We start from the raw sequence: 18,253 nt of genomic DNA, 5'->3' as shown, positions 1-18,253 counted from the left end.
CTGGATGTTTTAGATGTTTGGTATCCGAGGCCTGTTTTGTTTAGTATTTGTGAAAGTGGGGTCATGGCAATTACAAACAACAGAGGGGATAGTGAGTCCCCTTGGAAAATGCCTCTTCTAATGCTAACCTGTCCAAGTGTCTCGCCATTGATTGTTAACTGTGTACTCCACATGCTCATTGCTTTTTAAATAAATATCTGAATGTTTTTGCTGACACCAGTTGTTTCTAAACATTTTAGTATCCATGTGTGAGGCAATGAATCGAAGGCTTTCTTGTAGTCAGTCCATGCAACACTTAGATTTGTTTTTCTTCTCTTGCAGTTTTCTAAAATCATTTTGTCAGTCAGCAGCTGGTCTTTTGTGCCTCTGGTGTTTGGGCAATTTCCTTTCTGTTCAACTGGAAGCTGTTTGTTAGTTAATAAGTGTTGCATCACTTCATCTGCTATTATTCCAGTTAATAATTTCAACATAGTTGGCAGACAGGTTATCGGTCTATAATTACTTGGAACTGCACCTTTTGCTGGGTCTTTCATTATGAGATGAGTTTTCTCAGTTGTTAGCCATTGTTCAATATCACCTCCTTGCAAAATGTGATTGAACTGTTTTGATAGTTGTTTATGAAGGCTTGTTAGGTGTTTAAGCTAAAAGCCATGCAGTTCATCATCGCCAGGCGCAGTCCAGTTTTTAATTTTCTTTGCTCTTTCACTTATTCATTCTGGTGTTATTATTAGGTCTTGCATTTTTTGGTTACATTTTTCAACCTCTTTCATCCATCCTGCTTTTTTATTATAATCTATTGGATTGTCCCATAATTTCCCCCAGAATTGCACTGTTTCTTCTTTATTTGGTGTTTCTACGTTTCTTGCAGTTTCTCCTTCTATGCTTTGGTAGAAACGTCTCTGATTCGACTGGAATTGGAGATTCTGCCTGTGTTGTGTGATTCTGGCTTCATACCTGCTAATCTTCTTTGACACTGCTGTTATTTGCTGCTTTATTATTCCCAGGACTTCTCTAATTTTCTTTGAATCTAGGTGGTATTTTTGAATCAGATGCTGTTTGGTGTTTTCATTCTTCAGCTTCTTGTCTTTCATATCTTTCAATTTACTAGCATCTGATCTGAGCCTGGAGATTTTATTTTCTAATCTAATCTTCCATTTAGGTGATGTACTGCTTTCTTTTTTTACTGCTTTCTTTTTTTTACTTATTGTTGTTGTTGTTTTGTTGTTGTTATACTAAGATCACAATCCTAGGTACACTCACCTGGGAGTAAGCCACATTGAACACAGTGGAACTTCCTTCTGAGTAAATATACAGAGATTGTGCTGCACATTTCTAAGTTATCCTATGTAAGTCTAGTTTAATATGATTTAAGAATTTCTCATTATCATCATATGGTTTTAAATTGTCTAACTTTGGTATGAACCAAATACCCAAGCACCTGATTAGAGGAACAAGTTTATCTTTGACTCTGTTCTCTATGTTTAAACCTGTTCACTCAGATTAATTTAAATTTGATTTTGTATCTTGGTATCTGACCAAATTATTAAAGTTTCTCAATGTGTTTTAGAAATAATTTATTTATTCATTCATTTTTAACATATTTATATACCGCTCAAAACCTGTGTCTCTGAGTGGTGTAAATTTACCATGTGGCTGTAACTTTACCATGTGGCTATAGTAAAGTTAATACAAAGTGGTCTGCATACTGACTGATCTGAAACATTTCTGCTTTGACTTTAATCCCCCACTATTTCTGACAGCTATTGCTAATGGCTCAGTCATTAAGATAAAGAGTAGTGGCGATAGTGGAACATCCCTGTCTTGTTCCCCTTTGAAGAATATACATTAAGAAGAGAATGACCATTAAAGCAATTTAAAGCACATATGACCTGTGTCTCTCCTGTATTTCAGTTTTTTTAGGGTGCACCAAAATGGAAGCCAATTGGGAAACATCTATACTTACTAGTGGAATCAACTTTCAGACCAAACACTTGGACTTCACAAAGTGTGAGAATTCCTCCATTTGGTTGGTTAACAGTTACAAACTGTCCTTGTGAATCTTCACAATAAAAACTCCTTGTTTCTCCAGGGTCCAAGGAGATGATTATGGCACATCTTGAAAAGAAACCAATTCAGGTAGGTAGGTAGGTAGGTAGCATCATTAATAGCAAGTGAAACTGCATGAAGAATATGAAATATGGAGCAAAACATTTCTCTGTTTTTAGAACTCAAGCTCTCAGGGATCTATCTGGATTCTTTCTATTGAATTTTCTTCCTTGCTCCCTAATCCTTAGAAACCATCAGAACAAGATAGTACCTGGGATTTGTGATGCCCCCGTTCTCGGCAGAGTTCCCGATGCGGATTTCAGCCCCATTTAACCGATTCCCACAACAGTCCTTCCGATTGCTGATGCTTACACGGAATACACGATACTGTGCCTTCAGATCTACTATCCACCAAGGGTTACTTTCATAGTCTGTGTGGGTGCACGATCCTTGTGTAAATTCACCTGATGTCAACCCATCAATGGCATTCCCAGGGCCTGCTAGTTGGTTGTAGGTGCTGGATTGTAAAGCTTCTCCAGTGATAGCCACATTGGGGACTGCAAGAAAGGATTTCTCTCTTATTATAGCTGAACAGTAACATCTGTTTACACGGCAGGAGCATTGACCCACGTGATGCACAAGGCAATGCTTGTGCTCCTGATCAGCAGGCATCGCTGCACACATGGAAGCCAGCCGTAGTGGTGTTGCAGAAGAGCATAGTTGTGCAACTAGTTAAACAGCACACCTGCACTTGCGTAGCAGAACTTACATTGTTTCCAAAGAAAGTAGCACTGCACAAGTGCAGGCATGCTGTTTTAAGTCACTGCACAACTACACTCTTACAGTACAATAGTGCCAAGGTTGGCTTCCAGGTGCTCAGCAGTGTCAGCCAATCGGGGATGGCAGTGTTGTCTTTTGCATCATGTGGGCCATTATTTGAATGAATTCTTAACAAGGCAGTGCACTCCTCTTATAACATGTACATTGATGGCATGCAGTGATCTTGTTCCACCAAAAAGGTGTATTCTGTCAATGCAATCATTGATGAGAAACTGATATTTCTATGATCTATGTGGAACAGATATTTTCCTAGTAAACAGTTGTCTGAAGTAAATATGCCCACTGAAGTCTGCGGAAAAAATATTAGCAGGGCAGTGATTTGAAGAGTAAGGAATTCCAGCTCCTCATTTGGAATTCCAGCTCCTCATTTGAACAACTAAGACAGTAGTTTTCTTAAGAGAGGTATCCAAGCATAGTCAACTCTCACAAATATCTCCTATGTCTTCAGAAAATTGGCCGGTGTGATTAGGAAGACTTCGGCTATGCTCGCCACTCTCCGTCCCCCCACAGACAGATAGGGGAGGCTTCATGAGTGGGAATGTTCTTCATGAATGAATGTCTTCTATACTCTGCTGATGGAACTGCCTTGGAGATGATTGGTCAAAACCCTCAGTTTGGGAGAATGTGGGGAATTTAGCTCAAAAGGGGAGAGAGTTCCAAGCAGGGGAGAGAGTTCCAAGCATCTGAACTCAAGAAAACCAGCTTGGGAGAGAGGTTTTAATTAACAAAAGGAGTTTATTGAAAGAAAAATAATAAAAGTAGTAAGACTAAGTTACTAGGTGGTCCTAACGTAAAAACAATACAAATCTGTTTAAAAACAGACTATTGTAAGGCACATTTTTGTTTGAAGTTCCAAATTATGTGTAAATTCCCAGGCAGGCTAGATAATGTTATTTTAAGATGGTGGGGTGGGGTGGTAAGATTTCAGAAATAAGAGAAAGGGATAGATTCAGCCCTGAAGGAGCCAGGCAAGAGGCTATATCACCTATCCTCATGAAGATCCGACTTGGGCAGCTGGAGATTAGCATCCATTGAGGGAGGCGAAGTGGGGAGCAGGAGAGTTGAAGGAGTTAGTGTGATTCCTCATGCGGAGAGTTCCAGCATGAGGCCAGCTGGAAAGATCAGCAGGGGAACAATCTAAAACCAGGCACAATGAGCTGAGCCTCGGCATGAGGGCAGCAAATTGGCCAGGCAGGTAGTGATTTCAGGTGCCTCAATGGAGAGTGGCACACCAAGGTGGTCTGCTGAAGTTCTTGTTGCAGTAGTCTCCAGAGGAAGGTCAGAGAGAGCATACTGGGTCATGAAGTTAGGGATACTTAGATCCCAAAATGTGCCTTGGAGGCATATTTCTTTTGTCATACTTTGCTGAATAGAAGAGTCCAGACAGGCTTTTTTGGAATGCATTGTGTCTGATCGTCCTTCCTGACTGGGAAGGTGTGTGATTCTCATATTGTATGCAAGGCTGATTGTAATGAAAATCAGAGTGTGCAGATGCATCAAAGAATATCCTGTGTTGGGACTGACTCTCCCAATAATTCTATCAAATGTTTTGATGGGCATATTTTCAAAGTTATGTCACTGACTCATCCCTATTGTGAGGGAGTCTGCTGCTGAACTTGTCTTATCTGCCTTCCCTTCCTGGCCTAATTGCTTCATTAGCATCAGGTGTTATCTCTCTTGTGAGAGGATGAGGGGAGTTTTAGAGTTCATCCTAAGTCCAAAATGACCTCGGATGCCAGATATTACACGCAGTAGCTAGTTCTGGAGTATGCTTAGCTGGGCCCCCACATAGGGAGAGGGTGTTTGAAGCTAATCCCCTTTGCAATTTGTATTACTTGCAGCCCAAATCTAGGGGCGACTGGTCCACTGCCAACTAAGCGACTTGTCCCCATGTATAACATAAACTGGGAGCTAAAATTGTGGTGCAGCTCCTGAGCATAGCAAAAGTGCAATCTCCAAGCCTGGAGATGCAGCTTTAAAAAGAGAGGCTTCTGAGAGCTAGGCAGAATAATCTGAGCTAGTAACATCCCACAATACCTTGTCAGTAGTTTCAGTATTATAATTAATGGCAGGAAACCTCCCAGAGTAAAATAACGACAAAAGTACAACTATACTGTCCAGATGTCATATGCAGCTTGTCAGTGCCTGACATCCAGACTAACACTACATGTGCCAAAAAAGAAAGGGTTTGCATGTGCAATTTTTCACTGATCCCCCCTTCCCTCTACAGCCCAACAATTATGTCCCTGAGGGTTCCAGGGCCCTCAGGGACATATTTTGGGGAGTTACAGTGGGCTGCAGGGGAAAGGGGAGTTCAGTGAAAGTTGCCCCTCATGCTCACAAAAGTTTTTCAGGTCGATTCAATAGGAGAATCACACACCTTCATCTGGATGTCAGCCAATATGTCAGCATCACAAAGTATGATGATGGCTTCAATGAAGCTAAAGTTAGTCCCAATAAGTCCCATCAAAACCAAAGGAACAAGTTATTAATTATGAATGTAAGTTCCGCTGCTTTCAGTAGAACATAACCATTTAGCTGACTATTAAGGCCCAAGTGTGAAAGAGCCTGGGGGAAAACAGTGATTACATACAAACTGTATAGTACATTGAAAATGAGAATTTATCTTTAGCCTGATGAAGTACTGAAGAAGAATATTTCTCAACAAAATCACTGAATAATAGGTGAGTAAGAAACAGAAAGAATTGAGGAATAATAAACAACTGTCTCAATAACACTTACTTTCATCTGCAGACAAGGTAGACAGGGCGACCAGAAATAGGAGAGAAAGACAGTATCTGAAGCTCGCAAGAGTTCTTTTTAAAAGCATTGTGTCCTTTTTTTCAGGATTTGTTTTTTAAAAAGATAAAGACTCCAGAGAGAAATTTTAGGAAATGTTCTCTTGAGAGCAGATGCAGAAGTTTGAGACGGTTAATAAACATTTCACACCCATACGGACGCCTCAGATTCAGATATCCTCCAATCAGAACAGCTCCCCAAAAAGGACATGAGGTCTTCCTCTGAGTTCTTCTGTTAGAACAAATATTTGTCCATATCAATTACAAAATGAGGAAAGAGACTGTTGAAGGGCACAGTCAGAGGGAAATGAGAGAAAAGGTCAGGAAAGAGACAAGAAAAGCATTCTGCAATGAATAAGAGGGAAAGAAACTACTTCATTTTTCTCTCTCTTCAAAAACATTTTCACAAATATTTTATCTCACCATCAGACAATCTTCCCCTTTCATCTCCAGACTTCTACAGAGCCATGTCCTGTGACAGATCCAGCAAATTTTTTATCATAAGAGTCCAGAAGGAGGGCAAAAGGGGGAAGTTCCCTCCCCCCAGATTGAGCTAGTCCCATTGAATTCAATGGGGCTAACTACCAGGTAAGTTGCAGGCTTTGCCCCCCTCCTCAAGAAAAAGTCTTGTGGACCTCTGTGATTCTGATCAGAAGCCAACACACTTAAGTATATTTTTGTTGCTTTCACATATGTTTTCTCCCAGACCCTGATGTCGTGGTGAAATGTTGTTGGTTTAAAATGCATTTAAACCAACAACATTTAAACCACAAACCAACTGCTGAAAACTTGTATATATCATTTGCGTCTATGAAATAGAATTCACATATGATCTACTTTTATCTCTACATTAGTTTTCTTCAAGCACTGAAGAAAACAAAATGGGAAGCTTAAAGCTGTATAGAAAGAAAATAAATTTTTGTACATCTGATTATAAGTTGATAAGTTGATGATGCTATGCGCATATTGACTCTAAGCAATTCTTCCACCAAGATGCAAAGATAAAATATCAGATGTTATTATTTTATACCACAGGTTATAGACGACAGAACCAGCTGTTTTGTTTTAACTTGTAACGTCTGGTATTTTATCTTTGCATAATAAAGAGCTCTTGGTGGAAGAATTACTTAAAGTCAATATGCACATAGCATCTCCAACTTATCAACTTATCCAGAACTTTGGGCTGGACCGGCTGTTGGCACAGACAATGCATTATTTGGCATGGATTTACGAACAACATACAAAGACAGAGTGATATGGAATTGTTTAATTAGAATTGTTTAGTCCAGGCCTACAAATAAGTGTATAAGAGTTTGATTCAAAGTTTGGGTTGCTGAACAGCACAAAGAGCCACTAAGCTTGAAACAAATAAAAATGTTCAGTCAGGAGAAGTGTTCAGACCAGGAATGCAGGGCCCCTCTCAAGAATGTGAGATTGGAGGTCCATCGGCTAAAAGATAACAAATACCAGAACCCGTCAGGAGATAGATAACATAGGTAAGCAACTAGTCCATTAAGCCAAATCCCTCACTCAGCAAAAAGAAACATCCCTGTCACCAGGTACCGATGGGGAGTAAGGTTATCAGAAAGGTCAAGTAGTAACTCATCTTCTAAGACGTTAAGTGTACTACTGGAATGTATCTGTTTAATTACCAATGACATGTATTAATTGCTTTACTGATATGCTTGCTTACTTGAAACCTATATAAACTGGGCAACTGAGCAGCTTCAGCGCACAGTACTTGCCAGACTTTTTCTGACCTGTACTTTGCCTTTCATGATCATGAAATAAATAAAAGCTTGTTTGAGCATGCACCCTTGTTGCATTTTGACTTAAATTCAGTCAGGCAGCAAGTCTATAGCAGGAAGCTTGTCCAGTCCTCTTTGGTTCTCTATCGACTCAGATAGAAGGATGAAAGCAAGGGGCTGGATCAGACAGGAGGGCAAGATTCCAGAGGATTTTCCCTGCAACAGAGTGTCCTTGTAAATTTATTTTACAATGTCATCGTGAGCATTTTACACCATGGTTTATAGATGACAGACCGAGTTCTTTTGTTTTAACTTTTATCTTTGCATTATAGAGAGGTCTTGGTCTGATTAAAATCCTTTGCAATAACAAGGTCCATAGCATACATCCAAAAAAGGTAGCTTGTGAATGCAATATGCCTTATTGCAAAAATAAGCACAAAAATTGGGTTATCTTGCTTATCTTGGAGAAGTCCGTCTCCAGTTACTACTGGTATATCTGGTGGCAATTTGGAACCGGGCTTTTTCTGTATCTGCTCCTGGCCTATGGAATGCACTCCCGGCAGATATCCGCAGTTTAGGCTTGCTGTTGGCCTTTAAGAGAGCCCTAAAAACTTACTTGTTTGGCCTGGCCTTCCAAGGTTTTTAAATTGTTTTTAAAGTATCTTAATTGATTTTAAATGGTTTTTAACTGTTTTGTATTGTTTTTATGTTGTTTTTAGCACTGTGTCTTAAATGGTGTGAGTTTTTATGTCTTTTTAAATGTGTTGTACACTGCTCAGAGCCTTTGGATGGGGCAGTTTATAAATGTAATTAATAATAATAGTTACAAACTGCTGAAACTTCGTGGCCTTCCATTTCTGGAATCCTTTCTATGTAGGCTGAATTTGTTTTGCAATGGTGCTTAGAAACGGGATTCAATTGCAACAATATTTTTCAAGATTAAAAGATTAATTCTAATCTGAAAAAGGAGCTAGCCTTGGGAGCAATCTGGCAGAACCTATTGCCTGCATGAAGCACATACACAAATTCAACCCACAGAATTGTCCTAGAAACATTGTTCTTGGGCATCAAACCAGGCTTTGACATTTTACACCTCTGTTGAAGTACCTTCATGCTGAGTGCTAGAAGGATTAGTTCCTCAAATCTTCCTCTGCCTGGAAAGTTTCTGCTGGGCATCCAGCCCATCTAATATAATTCTGGTTGCTAGACAGATTAAATGAAGATTAACTGATTTGCCAGGCACACAGTAGAATTTTGTTTTCAGCTGTTACCTTAAGCTATGTGATGTTGGGTAGTATCAGAGGTACAGGAGCAAGGTTGGAAAGGCCCAAGTTATGGCAAAAAGGAAAGATGGGCCCTGCCCTTACACTTCATCTTCAGAGGGGTGCAGGAGGGAGAGCAAAAAGCAAGCTGTCACCCGTTCAGGGGATTCTTCCTTCCTGAAGGGCCCAGGGACATTTGTCATGTCCATCCACCCCCACAGGGGCGTAAGTACAATAGGGCAAGGGGAGACAGTTGTCTGGGGCCCCACTGCCTTGGGGGGCCCCCAGAGGCAAGTCACATGACTGACTCCCCCAGCTGCACACCTGCCCGGGCTTCCTTCAGTTGTATTCGTCCTCCGAAATTGATGTGAGTGTTAAGACCTGGAGCTACCAGAACAGCATGTGTCTTTCTCTAGTACCATTAAATGATTTGCATCGTCCACAATTTCTTTTTAAAGATAATTTATGATGATGTTCTATTGTGGCACATAGGTAGGTGTGTGTGTGTGTGTGTGTGTGTGTGTGTGTGTGTGTGTGTATTCTTTACTTCATGAGCTGAGCTTCAGTGAGGGGGGGCATTTTAAAATCTTGTCTCTGGGCCCACTCCCACCTTGCTACTCCCCTGCACCCCCACCTGCTGCATGTTTAGAACTATTTCAGCTAGGTAGCTTGTTCAGACCTCCCACTCAGCCTTGAAGCTCATTGGGCACCAAACTAGATATTACACCACACAGCAGGTGAACAAGGGTTCTGCTTGATTACTTGCTTGCTTGCTTTATTTGCTTTCTTACCTGCTTGCTTGCATGAATGGGATGCTGCAAATCTGATTGGAGGAGCAGCCGTGTATGTGTGCGCAGGCACAGGTTAATGCAGAGGTGGAGGAGGCGCCTGCCTACGCCGGCAAAATTTGAGGAGCAGTGGCGGTAGTTCCAGCAAGTGGGGGCAAGGGGAAAGTTCCCCTTTGATTTGGAAAAAAGCTGCGGCGGTGGCAGTAGCAAGTGGCTTTCGCGGGCTGCAGTCTACAGGTAGCAGAGCCCGGCTGTTCAATCAGCAGGGAGGAGCTGGAACTCGCTGCTGCCACCTGCACAGCAGGCTTAGAGGCAAAAAAAGGGGTGGCACTGTGACTCTCCCCTCCTCAACCCCCCTGCAGCTTTTAGCCAGCCACCAGCACTGCAGCCCATCCCACCACCAGCAATCTTTAGGGGCAAAAGGGAGAACTTTCCCCTCGCCTGGTCGCCCCCCTCACCACAGATACTGCCCCCGTGGCCTTTCCCCCCAAATCAGAGTAAAAGGGGGGACTCCTTCCCCCCACCCTGGAGTTTTCTGTTTTGTTTTGTTTTGTTCTGAAGGCGGCAAAAAGGTTAATCCACCACTGTGTGTGTGTGTGTGTGTGTGTGTGTGTGTGTGTGTGTGTGTGTACTTAACCCTTCCCCACCAACTATTTTTCTCTCTCAGACATTGTGGTTGTATGTGAGGAAAGGGAGTCAGTGGGAAAACAGGCCTTATATTTGCCATGATAACAACAGGGGCACATGCCAGTCCAACAAAGACCAGCTGGGAGCTTATCAGATCCCTGGGAGAGCTCCAAAGCCAGTGATTAATTTCTAAAATGAAATCTAGCAGAGCCTAAGTCTGCCTGGAGCTTTCCTACAGAGGACTGTTACTGCTACTCTCAGCCAGAAGGGTGTGTGCATTCACACTCAAAAATCTTCAGAAGCACTCCACACACAAACCGGGCTTCCACTTCTGAATTACAACTCATCCCGATCTATGTCTGAGTTTTAGAAATCCTATATTTTACCAAGTTTTTCTAAATACACAGGAGCAAGGGAGAGGAGCTGACTTAGAGTTTGCACATAATCATTAACATGATAAGAGGAAAGCACTCTTTAGGAATGCAAATAGAACTGCCTTGCCTAGATGCGAAGAGTGGAACAACCAGTTTTCAAGAAGGAAGCTGTTTGAAATTTATAGTTACAAATCTTCTGTTTATGCCCAAGTTGACTTTTTTGAACACTATTAGTCTGCTTGCTTAAGGTTTTTGCTGATTTAAAAAGAGGTTTCCCCCCCAAAAAAAAAATCTAGTGTGATGGGGGGAAACTACGTGTGTTGCGGTGGTGGGGAGGCATTGTATCCATCTTCTCTGGGAAGTCAGTGCTATTGGTTAGAAGGAAAACACAGAGTCAGGCAATGTGAACCTGCACATCAAGAAAGCCAGAGAGCGGGGGGGGGGCTGCTTCCCTAATGCTGTGAATGTAATTGGAAGTGGCTTTGCTCATTGGCTACTCCGAGAGCTGGAAGTCCTGTGTGGGAAAGCTCCTGGAAATGGCACATGGCCCTGCAATGCCTAACTTCTCCTATGCCTGGTGTGGGCGGGCAGGCTGTGATTGATGCAATGGGAAGGGAAACCACTCTTCACATGCTCAGAGGTACTCTAGTAATTACTTTTGTTTTGCTTCTTATATTCCAGAGCTGAGATAGAATGCAATCTTGGGCTCTGCCCTGGTGATTCTTGGTTTTTAAGGAAGTGGTTACCAACAACTGGAGGCAAGTGGTCTGCCCATGGGGGTTATTGGATCTGATAGGATTCCAAGAAGCCTTGGAAGGGTTTAGAGTTGACTCTGCTAGTGATTCTGTTGATGATCTGGTGCAAACATGGAATAATACAATGAATATTTATATACCGCTTTTCAACAAATGTTCCCAAAGCAGTTTACATAGAAATAAATAAATAAGGAAGGAAGTAAATAAGATGGCTCCCTTTGCCCAAAAGGCTCACAATCTAGACCCATTTTCAAAATGGGTTCCAAGCAAGCTATGGGGTTGAGACTGCTTTGGTCTGCCTGATGGATGATCTCCAATTGGCTATTGACAGAAGGAATGTGGCTCTCCTGATCTTTTTAGATTTCTTGGTGGCTTTCTATACCATCAGCCATGGTATCCTTCTTGGTTGCCTGAGGGAAGTGGGAATGGGTGGCAGTCTGTTTTACAGTGGTTCTGTTCCTGCCTCTCAGGTAGATTCCAGATGGTGTCACTTGGAGACTGCTGCTCTGCAAAGCGAGAATGAAAGTATGGAGTTCCACAAGGCTCCATACTATCTCAAATGCTCTTTAACATTTACATAGAACTGCTGGGAGAGATCATCAGGAGATTTGGTTCTGGGGTTATAAATAAGCTGATGAAACCCAAATCTATTTCTCCATATCAACCACATCAGGAAATGGCATAACTTCCCTAAATGTCTGCTTGGAGGCAGTAATGAGCTGGATGAGGGATAACAAACTGAAGTTGAATCCAAATAAACAGAGGTACAGACCGGTGTGGGGAGGGGTGGCGGTTAGGACCTGAGAGATGGTTTAGATCTGCCTGTTCTGGATGGAGTAACACTCCCCCTGAAACATCAGGTACATAGCTTGGGAGTGTTCCTGCATCCAAAACTCCCTCTGGTTTCTCAGGTTGAGGCAGTAGCCAGGAGGGCTTTTTATCAGCTTTGGCTGATATGTCAGCTACACCCATTTCTGGAGGTTAATTACCTTTAAAAAGTGGTGCATATGCTGGTAACCTCCAGGCTTGACTACTGTAATGTACTCTCCGTGGAGCTGCCTTTGTACATAGTCTGGAAATTACAATTGGTACAGAAAAGGCAGCCAGACTGGTCTCTGGGACAACTCAAAGGGACCATATAACACCAATTTAAAAATTACTACACTGACTGCTGATATGTTTCTGAACTAAATACAGAGTGCTAGTTATTACCTATTAAGCCCTTAATGGCTTGGGTGTAGGGTACTTAAGAGGGTGCCTTCTCTGTCAGGAACCCTGTTGCCTATTAGGATCATCTGAAGAGGTCCAGTTATGATAGCCACTGACTTGTTTGGTGGCAATTAGGGACCAGGCCTTCTCTGTGGCTGCTCCGGGGCTTTGGAATAGGCTCCCTGTCGAAATAAGAGTATCTCCTTCTCTCTTTGCTTTTAGGAAGACCCTCAAGACACACCTGTTTTCTCAGACTTTTAACTGAAATTCATTTTAAATTGAGGCTATTCCCATGATCACTGGAAAGTGGGCTAAGGGAGCTTAGCGCGCTTTCCAGTGTTTGTGGGAACCACCGGGCTCACAGGCCAGCCCAGTGCTCTCAAGGCAGCTAGCCTGCCTAATTCCCCCTCCCCTTAAATGAGGTTAACAGAGCAAGTGCTCCATTAACCTCATTTTTTTGCTCATGTGTTGCCATGGCGCATGGCGACACATGAGTAGACCCCCTGACGAGGAGGCTGCAGCCAGTTTCTCAACATTTTTTGAGTCATGGACCGGCACATTCTTCGTGTGCATTTTCCCAGATCAGCAGTTAGTCTAAGGGTCACCACCACCACCACCACCCGCCCCAACCCCAGGTCCCCAAAACAATTTTGGGCTGGTAGGGGCCACTACTGGGAGCTCTTCGGGGCTCATTCCCAGGCAGCCTTCATTGCTGGATAATGTTCATTTGAGGAAGCTAAATTAACGTTATCCAGCAACAAGAGCTGCCTGCCTAGAAATGAGCTCCGGAGAGCTCGCCCAGGCTCCTTGGATCCCAGGCCCCGCCCTTCTATGTGTGACGGACCAGTACCCTCACGGACCGGCACCAGGCTACGGACCGGTGGTTGAGAAACACTGCTCTAGGATGCCCTTCCCACTTGCATGGGGCATCCTGGAACTTCCGAGGGCCACACAGCCCCCGATCCCCGCAGCCCCCATTGGCTCCGTGATGGAGCCGGCAGTCATGTGGGCGGCTGATCTGGCTGCCCAGGGCTGCCTCTTGATCATCTGCAGGGAGAGCAGGCTAAGACTAAGCCCATTCTCCCTACAGACCTGTCAGAAGCTCTTTTCATGGATTATGAGAAGAGCTTCACTGTTTAATTCCCATATTCTGGGAAATACACCCGCGGGGATTCAAACAAACAGCCTCCTGCTCTCTAGGCGGGTTACTTCCCTGCTGTGCCATTAGGGTGCACTTGCCTCTCTGCAAATAATATCTGTCTCATTAAATTGTTAATATTCCTGATTCAACTCCCCTGCCTTGCCCTTGCATACCACACCACTTTCCCTTGGATTATAGAGAAAGATCATGGAAGATCTCATAAGTAGAGAAATACTGGTGAGTGGGTTGGGTTGGTTGGTGTTGGTGTGTGTGTGTGTAATCAATTCACCACCACAGCCTCAGGGTAGAACGACATCCATGACAGCAGACTTAGGTCAAGGAGGTCTGGTTTCTGCTTTTCTGCTGCAAAGAGGGTAGGATAGGGGGGACTATTTGCTATGTAAACACAGCTTAACCTTTCCCCAGCTGCTGCACTCCTGGCTGCTTTGCCCAATTTTTGCAGCAAACCCATACCTGCTGCAGCCATCAGCTGAGGTTAAAGTGGCTAAGGCAGAAGCAGGCAACCTTGGCACTCTAGCTGTTGCTGACCTGCAACTCCACAATTTACTGTGGCTGGGGATGACGGAAGTTGAGGTTCAACAACAGCTAGAGTGCCAAGGTTGCCTATTCCTGGGCTAGGGGGAGGGTTGCAGTGGACAAATTCTCATTGGAGACAGGGTTCAGCAGTCTCCTCCCTCCTGCTGCTTCTCAGCTGCAAACTGCATCTCTCACACCTACTGCTTTGCAGTAGTGAAGTGACAACTGGTCCTAAATCTGTGTTTGCTGCTGTAGATATTATTATAACATTCATAGAATTCATAAGAGAGTCTTATGCTTATGACCCTCATGTGATATGTGTATATTAAGGCTAGATGTTTATATGAAAGGTACCTAAAACCACACAAAAATAACAACTTTTTTTTAGATTCATCAAATTCATCTTCTTGAGAGAGATACATCCAGTTCAAACCAATAATGTTGCACTGTTCCAAAAACCTGTCACTAGAGATAACAGTGGGCCACAAGTCGAATATGTATGCCATGGGAAGTGTAACTTCTCTCAACTCACTTTCAAATCTAAACAAAAAACAACACACTCTTGTCCATTTCCAGTTTTAGAATAAAATGGTAGAAAATACAAATTCAGTAGTTAGTAAATGTGACAGAAATTATCACTAAAGACTCCAAACCCAAAGAACGCACTGAAAAACGTATCTTTAATGAGATCCCACAATGTTCAATCCATGGTCGTTAACAGGCAGTCAATACGATGTGCCAGGTTGGTGGAAGAAAATAGCTCCAGTTATTCGGTCGATTTTCCGGAACTGATTAACAGTATAAATGTCAGAAACCTATAACTATCAGAAGAATGTAAAGACCTTGCAACAGACACTCAGATAAGAAAGAAACAAAGTCCAGAGTAGCAAAATGAATCCATTATATCCAGAGCCAGATTGTTTACTCCTGGACTCAACCATCCTGACTCTGATGCTGGAGAAATCCAGCTGATGACAGGAAGGAAAAAGTCCCACAGAGCACAGATCTGTACAATAAACGTGGGTCAGATTCTTTAGTACCATTCAGATATTTTAAGGTGAATTGAGTGAGCAGTAATCTATCTACCATGGGCTCTCAAAGGGAATTATTTTCTTGGATTTCAAAAATACCCATCATTTTGTTCCTAGCAGCAGCAACCCAAAGGAAAGGAGGAGAAAGCCTTTTCTTGATTCCAGTAGGCAGCTACTTGAATTAAAGCACCAAGACATGTCCTTCCTAATGTTTATCTCTGCCTTGCTATTTGTTTATTCCTGTAATTGTTCCAGGGAGATTATTCAGAACTTTACTTATACAGCAATGGGCTTAGAGACTTTGCCACCTTGGCCAGAGAGCAGCAGTGCTTGTAATATTGTACCCTCAAATACCCTCATAACTTTGGCCTCTTCCTTGCTTGCCTCCTTAGGAGTTAACATTTAAATTACTTATGCCACTGTAATCCATTTCAGACAATCCAAGAAATCATAGTTCATTAGAGTGTGACTTGGGGTGCAGAGGGAAAGCTTGAGGAGAAACCCCTCACTTAATTTGTGGGGAGACACTTTGGCAGGGGCAATATGGTTATTAGGTTTGGTGGGGTGAGTTCAGTAAAATAAGGGGAGGCTCCTCAAATGCTTCTGGGTGATCTGTCCCTGTGTGCTCCCCACCACTCCCCTCACTCACCTAGCTGAATTAAAAGGTTCCTGATTTGTTAAATCACAGTTTTCTGTAGTGTTCTAACTGGGAAATGATCTCTACAAACTAGGTTTGCAAACCAAGATCAAACTGCAGTTTGCAATCCTGGTCTGTAGCAACCACTTAAACCACAGTTTCTCAGTTCAGATGACCCCAGAAACTATGGTTTAACAAATAGTACATGAGCCAGCTGGGATGGTCGGTGGGCAAATTCTCATTGTAATTTTTGACAAGATCTGCACCCTTAGAAATAGAAAGCAGACGACAACATTGCAATACTTTCAGCTTTCAGTGTGTTATTCTGTTATTGTCCTGACCATCAGGCCTGAAGAGGCTGAATTCGCAAGGGTGTTTTAAAAGTTTTAAAACTGTTAAAAACGCAAACACTTGTATAAGATTTAATTAATTTTGTCAGAGGAACCAAAATGAGAATTGGTAGGAATGTCCTCCAAAGATTACTCCATGGAGAGAGAACAACAATTTGTTCAACATTACCCTAACCCTTAACTCTGTGCATAAATTATTGCAATTTTACCCTAATTGTTTGGGGGTAAGGATAAAGGAGGAGTGATAACACAGAGACAAATGTAAGTGCAACAATGCTATCACCTATTTTCTATCTGTGGGGTGGGGTGGGGTGTAGATGTTGCCAAAAAAATCACTATGAACATTTGTTGCCTGAGATGGTACCAATGACCGAAATCTGCAGGCCTGACTCATGGACTAACAGGAGGCTTCAAATTCAGCGAGCGTGTGAGGGTAGAGGAGAGGAGAGGAGGCAGCATGAAGCAATGTGGCTTGTTTGCAATCTAACAATGCAGATTTGTTGGACTGGATTGTCTGAAACAGTCCTCAAGAGCCATGTATATTGATGTTAGAACAGGGGAGTAGCAAGGTTGGAATGGGCCCAGAGACAAGATTTTAAAATGCCCCCTGCTCACTGAGGTAAAGAAAGCTCATGAAGTGTGGACGATGCAAGTCATTTAATGGTCCTAGAGAAAGACATGCTGTTCTGGTAGCTCCAGGTCTTAACACTCACATCAATTTTGGAGGATGAAGACAACTGAAGGAAGCCCGGGCGGGTGCGCCACTAAGGGAGTCAGTCATGTGACTTGCCTCGGGGGGGGCCCAAGGCAGTGGGCCCCCAGACAAATGTCTCCCCTTGCCCTATTATAGTTACACCCCTGTGTTAGAATACAAGATAAGAATAAAAATTAAAAGCTGCAGAGCTTGCAACTGTAGTACCAAAATCCTGCATTCCCTCATGAGAGGGCCTGCTACGTTTTCCTTCAAGCTAATCCAGTATTTCGCCTGGTCCTGGGGTGTGCACAGGAGCAGTCTTTATGCCACAAACAGTCCCCAGTACAACCATCTTGAAGCCACAAGCATTTGTTAGAATCTTAAAAATTTCAGCTTCCCAAAAACAAAAACTTGCAGCCCCGTATATGATTTATGGAGACAGCAAACTTGCAGTTACTAGCAGCCAGCCAAACAGAGAAGAAAATTCTGTCTTGTTCAAAATTTGATTATTCACATAACTATTTTATTTAAAATTTTTGAGCTGTTCTTTCAAGGATTTTCACACAAAGAACCATTCTACAGTATGAATAAGTGTAGACTAAGTGCAAGACGTTCACTAGTTGTGCTTTGAAGTCTTAGGGCAGACCAATCGCTAGATATCTTTCTTTCTTTGCAAAAACAAGTCGACCATAAAAGCTTGTTAATGTCCACCTCCTCCGTAGTCATTATCCTTCGGCAATACCATCACATTTCCTATAATCTTATATGATAAAATTTTCCAGTCAAAGATATTTCCACTGGGAAATTGATGGGACTGGAACACAGCCTGGATGTCGTGAGATTTCAGTACGTAATCCCACATGTAGAGATCTGTTATTTCTCCCACGAAACGCCACTTCTGCTGTTCAGGCATATCTTCTGCACCCTGATTCTGTCCAAGCATCACAGTACCCCCTGGCTGAAGAATATGTCCCACATTGTGTACCTTTCGGACACTCCTTTTCCCATTCATCCAAAAGGCTGTGAGGCCAAATTCAGATTCCCAGGTGACACACAAGTGACTCCCCAGGGTGCTGAGATCTGGGAGAGCAAATGTCACACTCTGTCCCCCCATGTGTAAACCAAACTGGCCTGCTCTCTCACGCAAGATCCTCAGTTCATCATCTTGCGAGTGGTAGGAGAAGATAATTATCTTGCCTTCATCCAAATGCTCTACAACTACCCTCAAACAGAGCGTGAATTCCATCAGATTCAAAGGTTGCAATGGAGATAAGACTGCAAAACTGCTCTTTGATTCATTGGGGAAATTCAGTGTTCTGCCCTGAAGACCTAGAAGGGAGAACATCCTTAGGGACATTCCAGAGAATCCAAGCTTAGCACAATAAAACCACAAAAGACACACATTTGTTATACAGA

General features: G+C 42.8%; 1 protein-coding gene across 1 annotated transcript in view; it reads right to left on the bottom strand.

Annotated features, from left to right (window-relative positions):
* The window catches only part of LOC128327440 (uncharacterized), a 45,428-nt gene that overhangs the window by 15,349 nt on the left and 11,826 nt on the right, over positions 1-18,253 (bottom strand). The window contains exons 6-8 of the mRNA XM_053256238.1: positions 17,549-18,166; positions 2,318-2,603; positions 1,964-2,115 (exon numbers count right to left, since the gene is read on the bottom strand). Coding sequence (XP_053112213.1) covers positions 1,964-2,115; positions 2,318-2,603; positions 17,549-18,166 — 1,056 coding nt within the window. The remainder of the gene's footprint in view (positions 1-1,963; positions 2,116-2,317; positions 2,604-17,548; positions 18,167-18,253) is intronic.

The sequence above is a fragment of the Hemicordylus capensis genome, chromosome 5 (genome assembly GCF_027244095.1).
Source record: "Hemicordylus capensis ecotype Gifberg chromosome 5, rHemCap1.1.pri, whole genome shotgun sequence".
Taxonomy (NCBI): domain Eukaryota; kingdom Metazoa; phylum Chordata; class Lepidosauria; order Squamata; family Cordylidae; genus Hemicordylus; species Hemicordylus capensis.
Note: the sequence above shows the minus strand (reverse complement) of the source record. Positions and strands in the feature narration are given on the sequence as shown.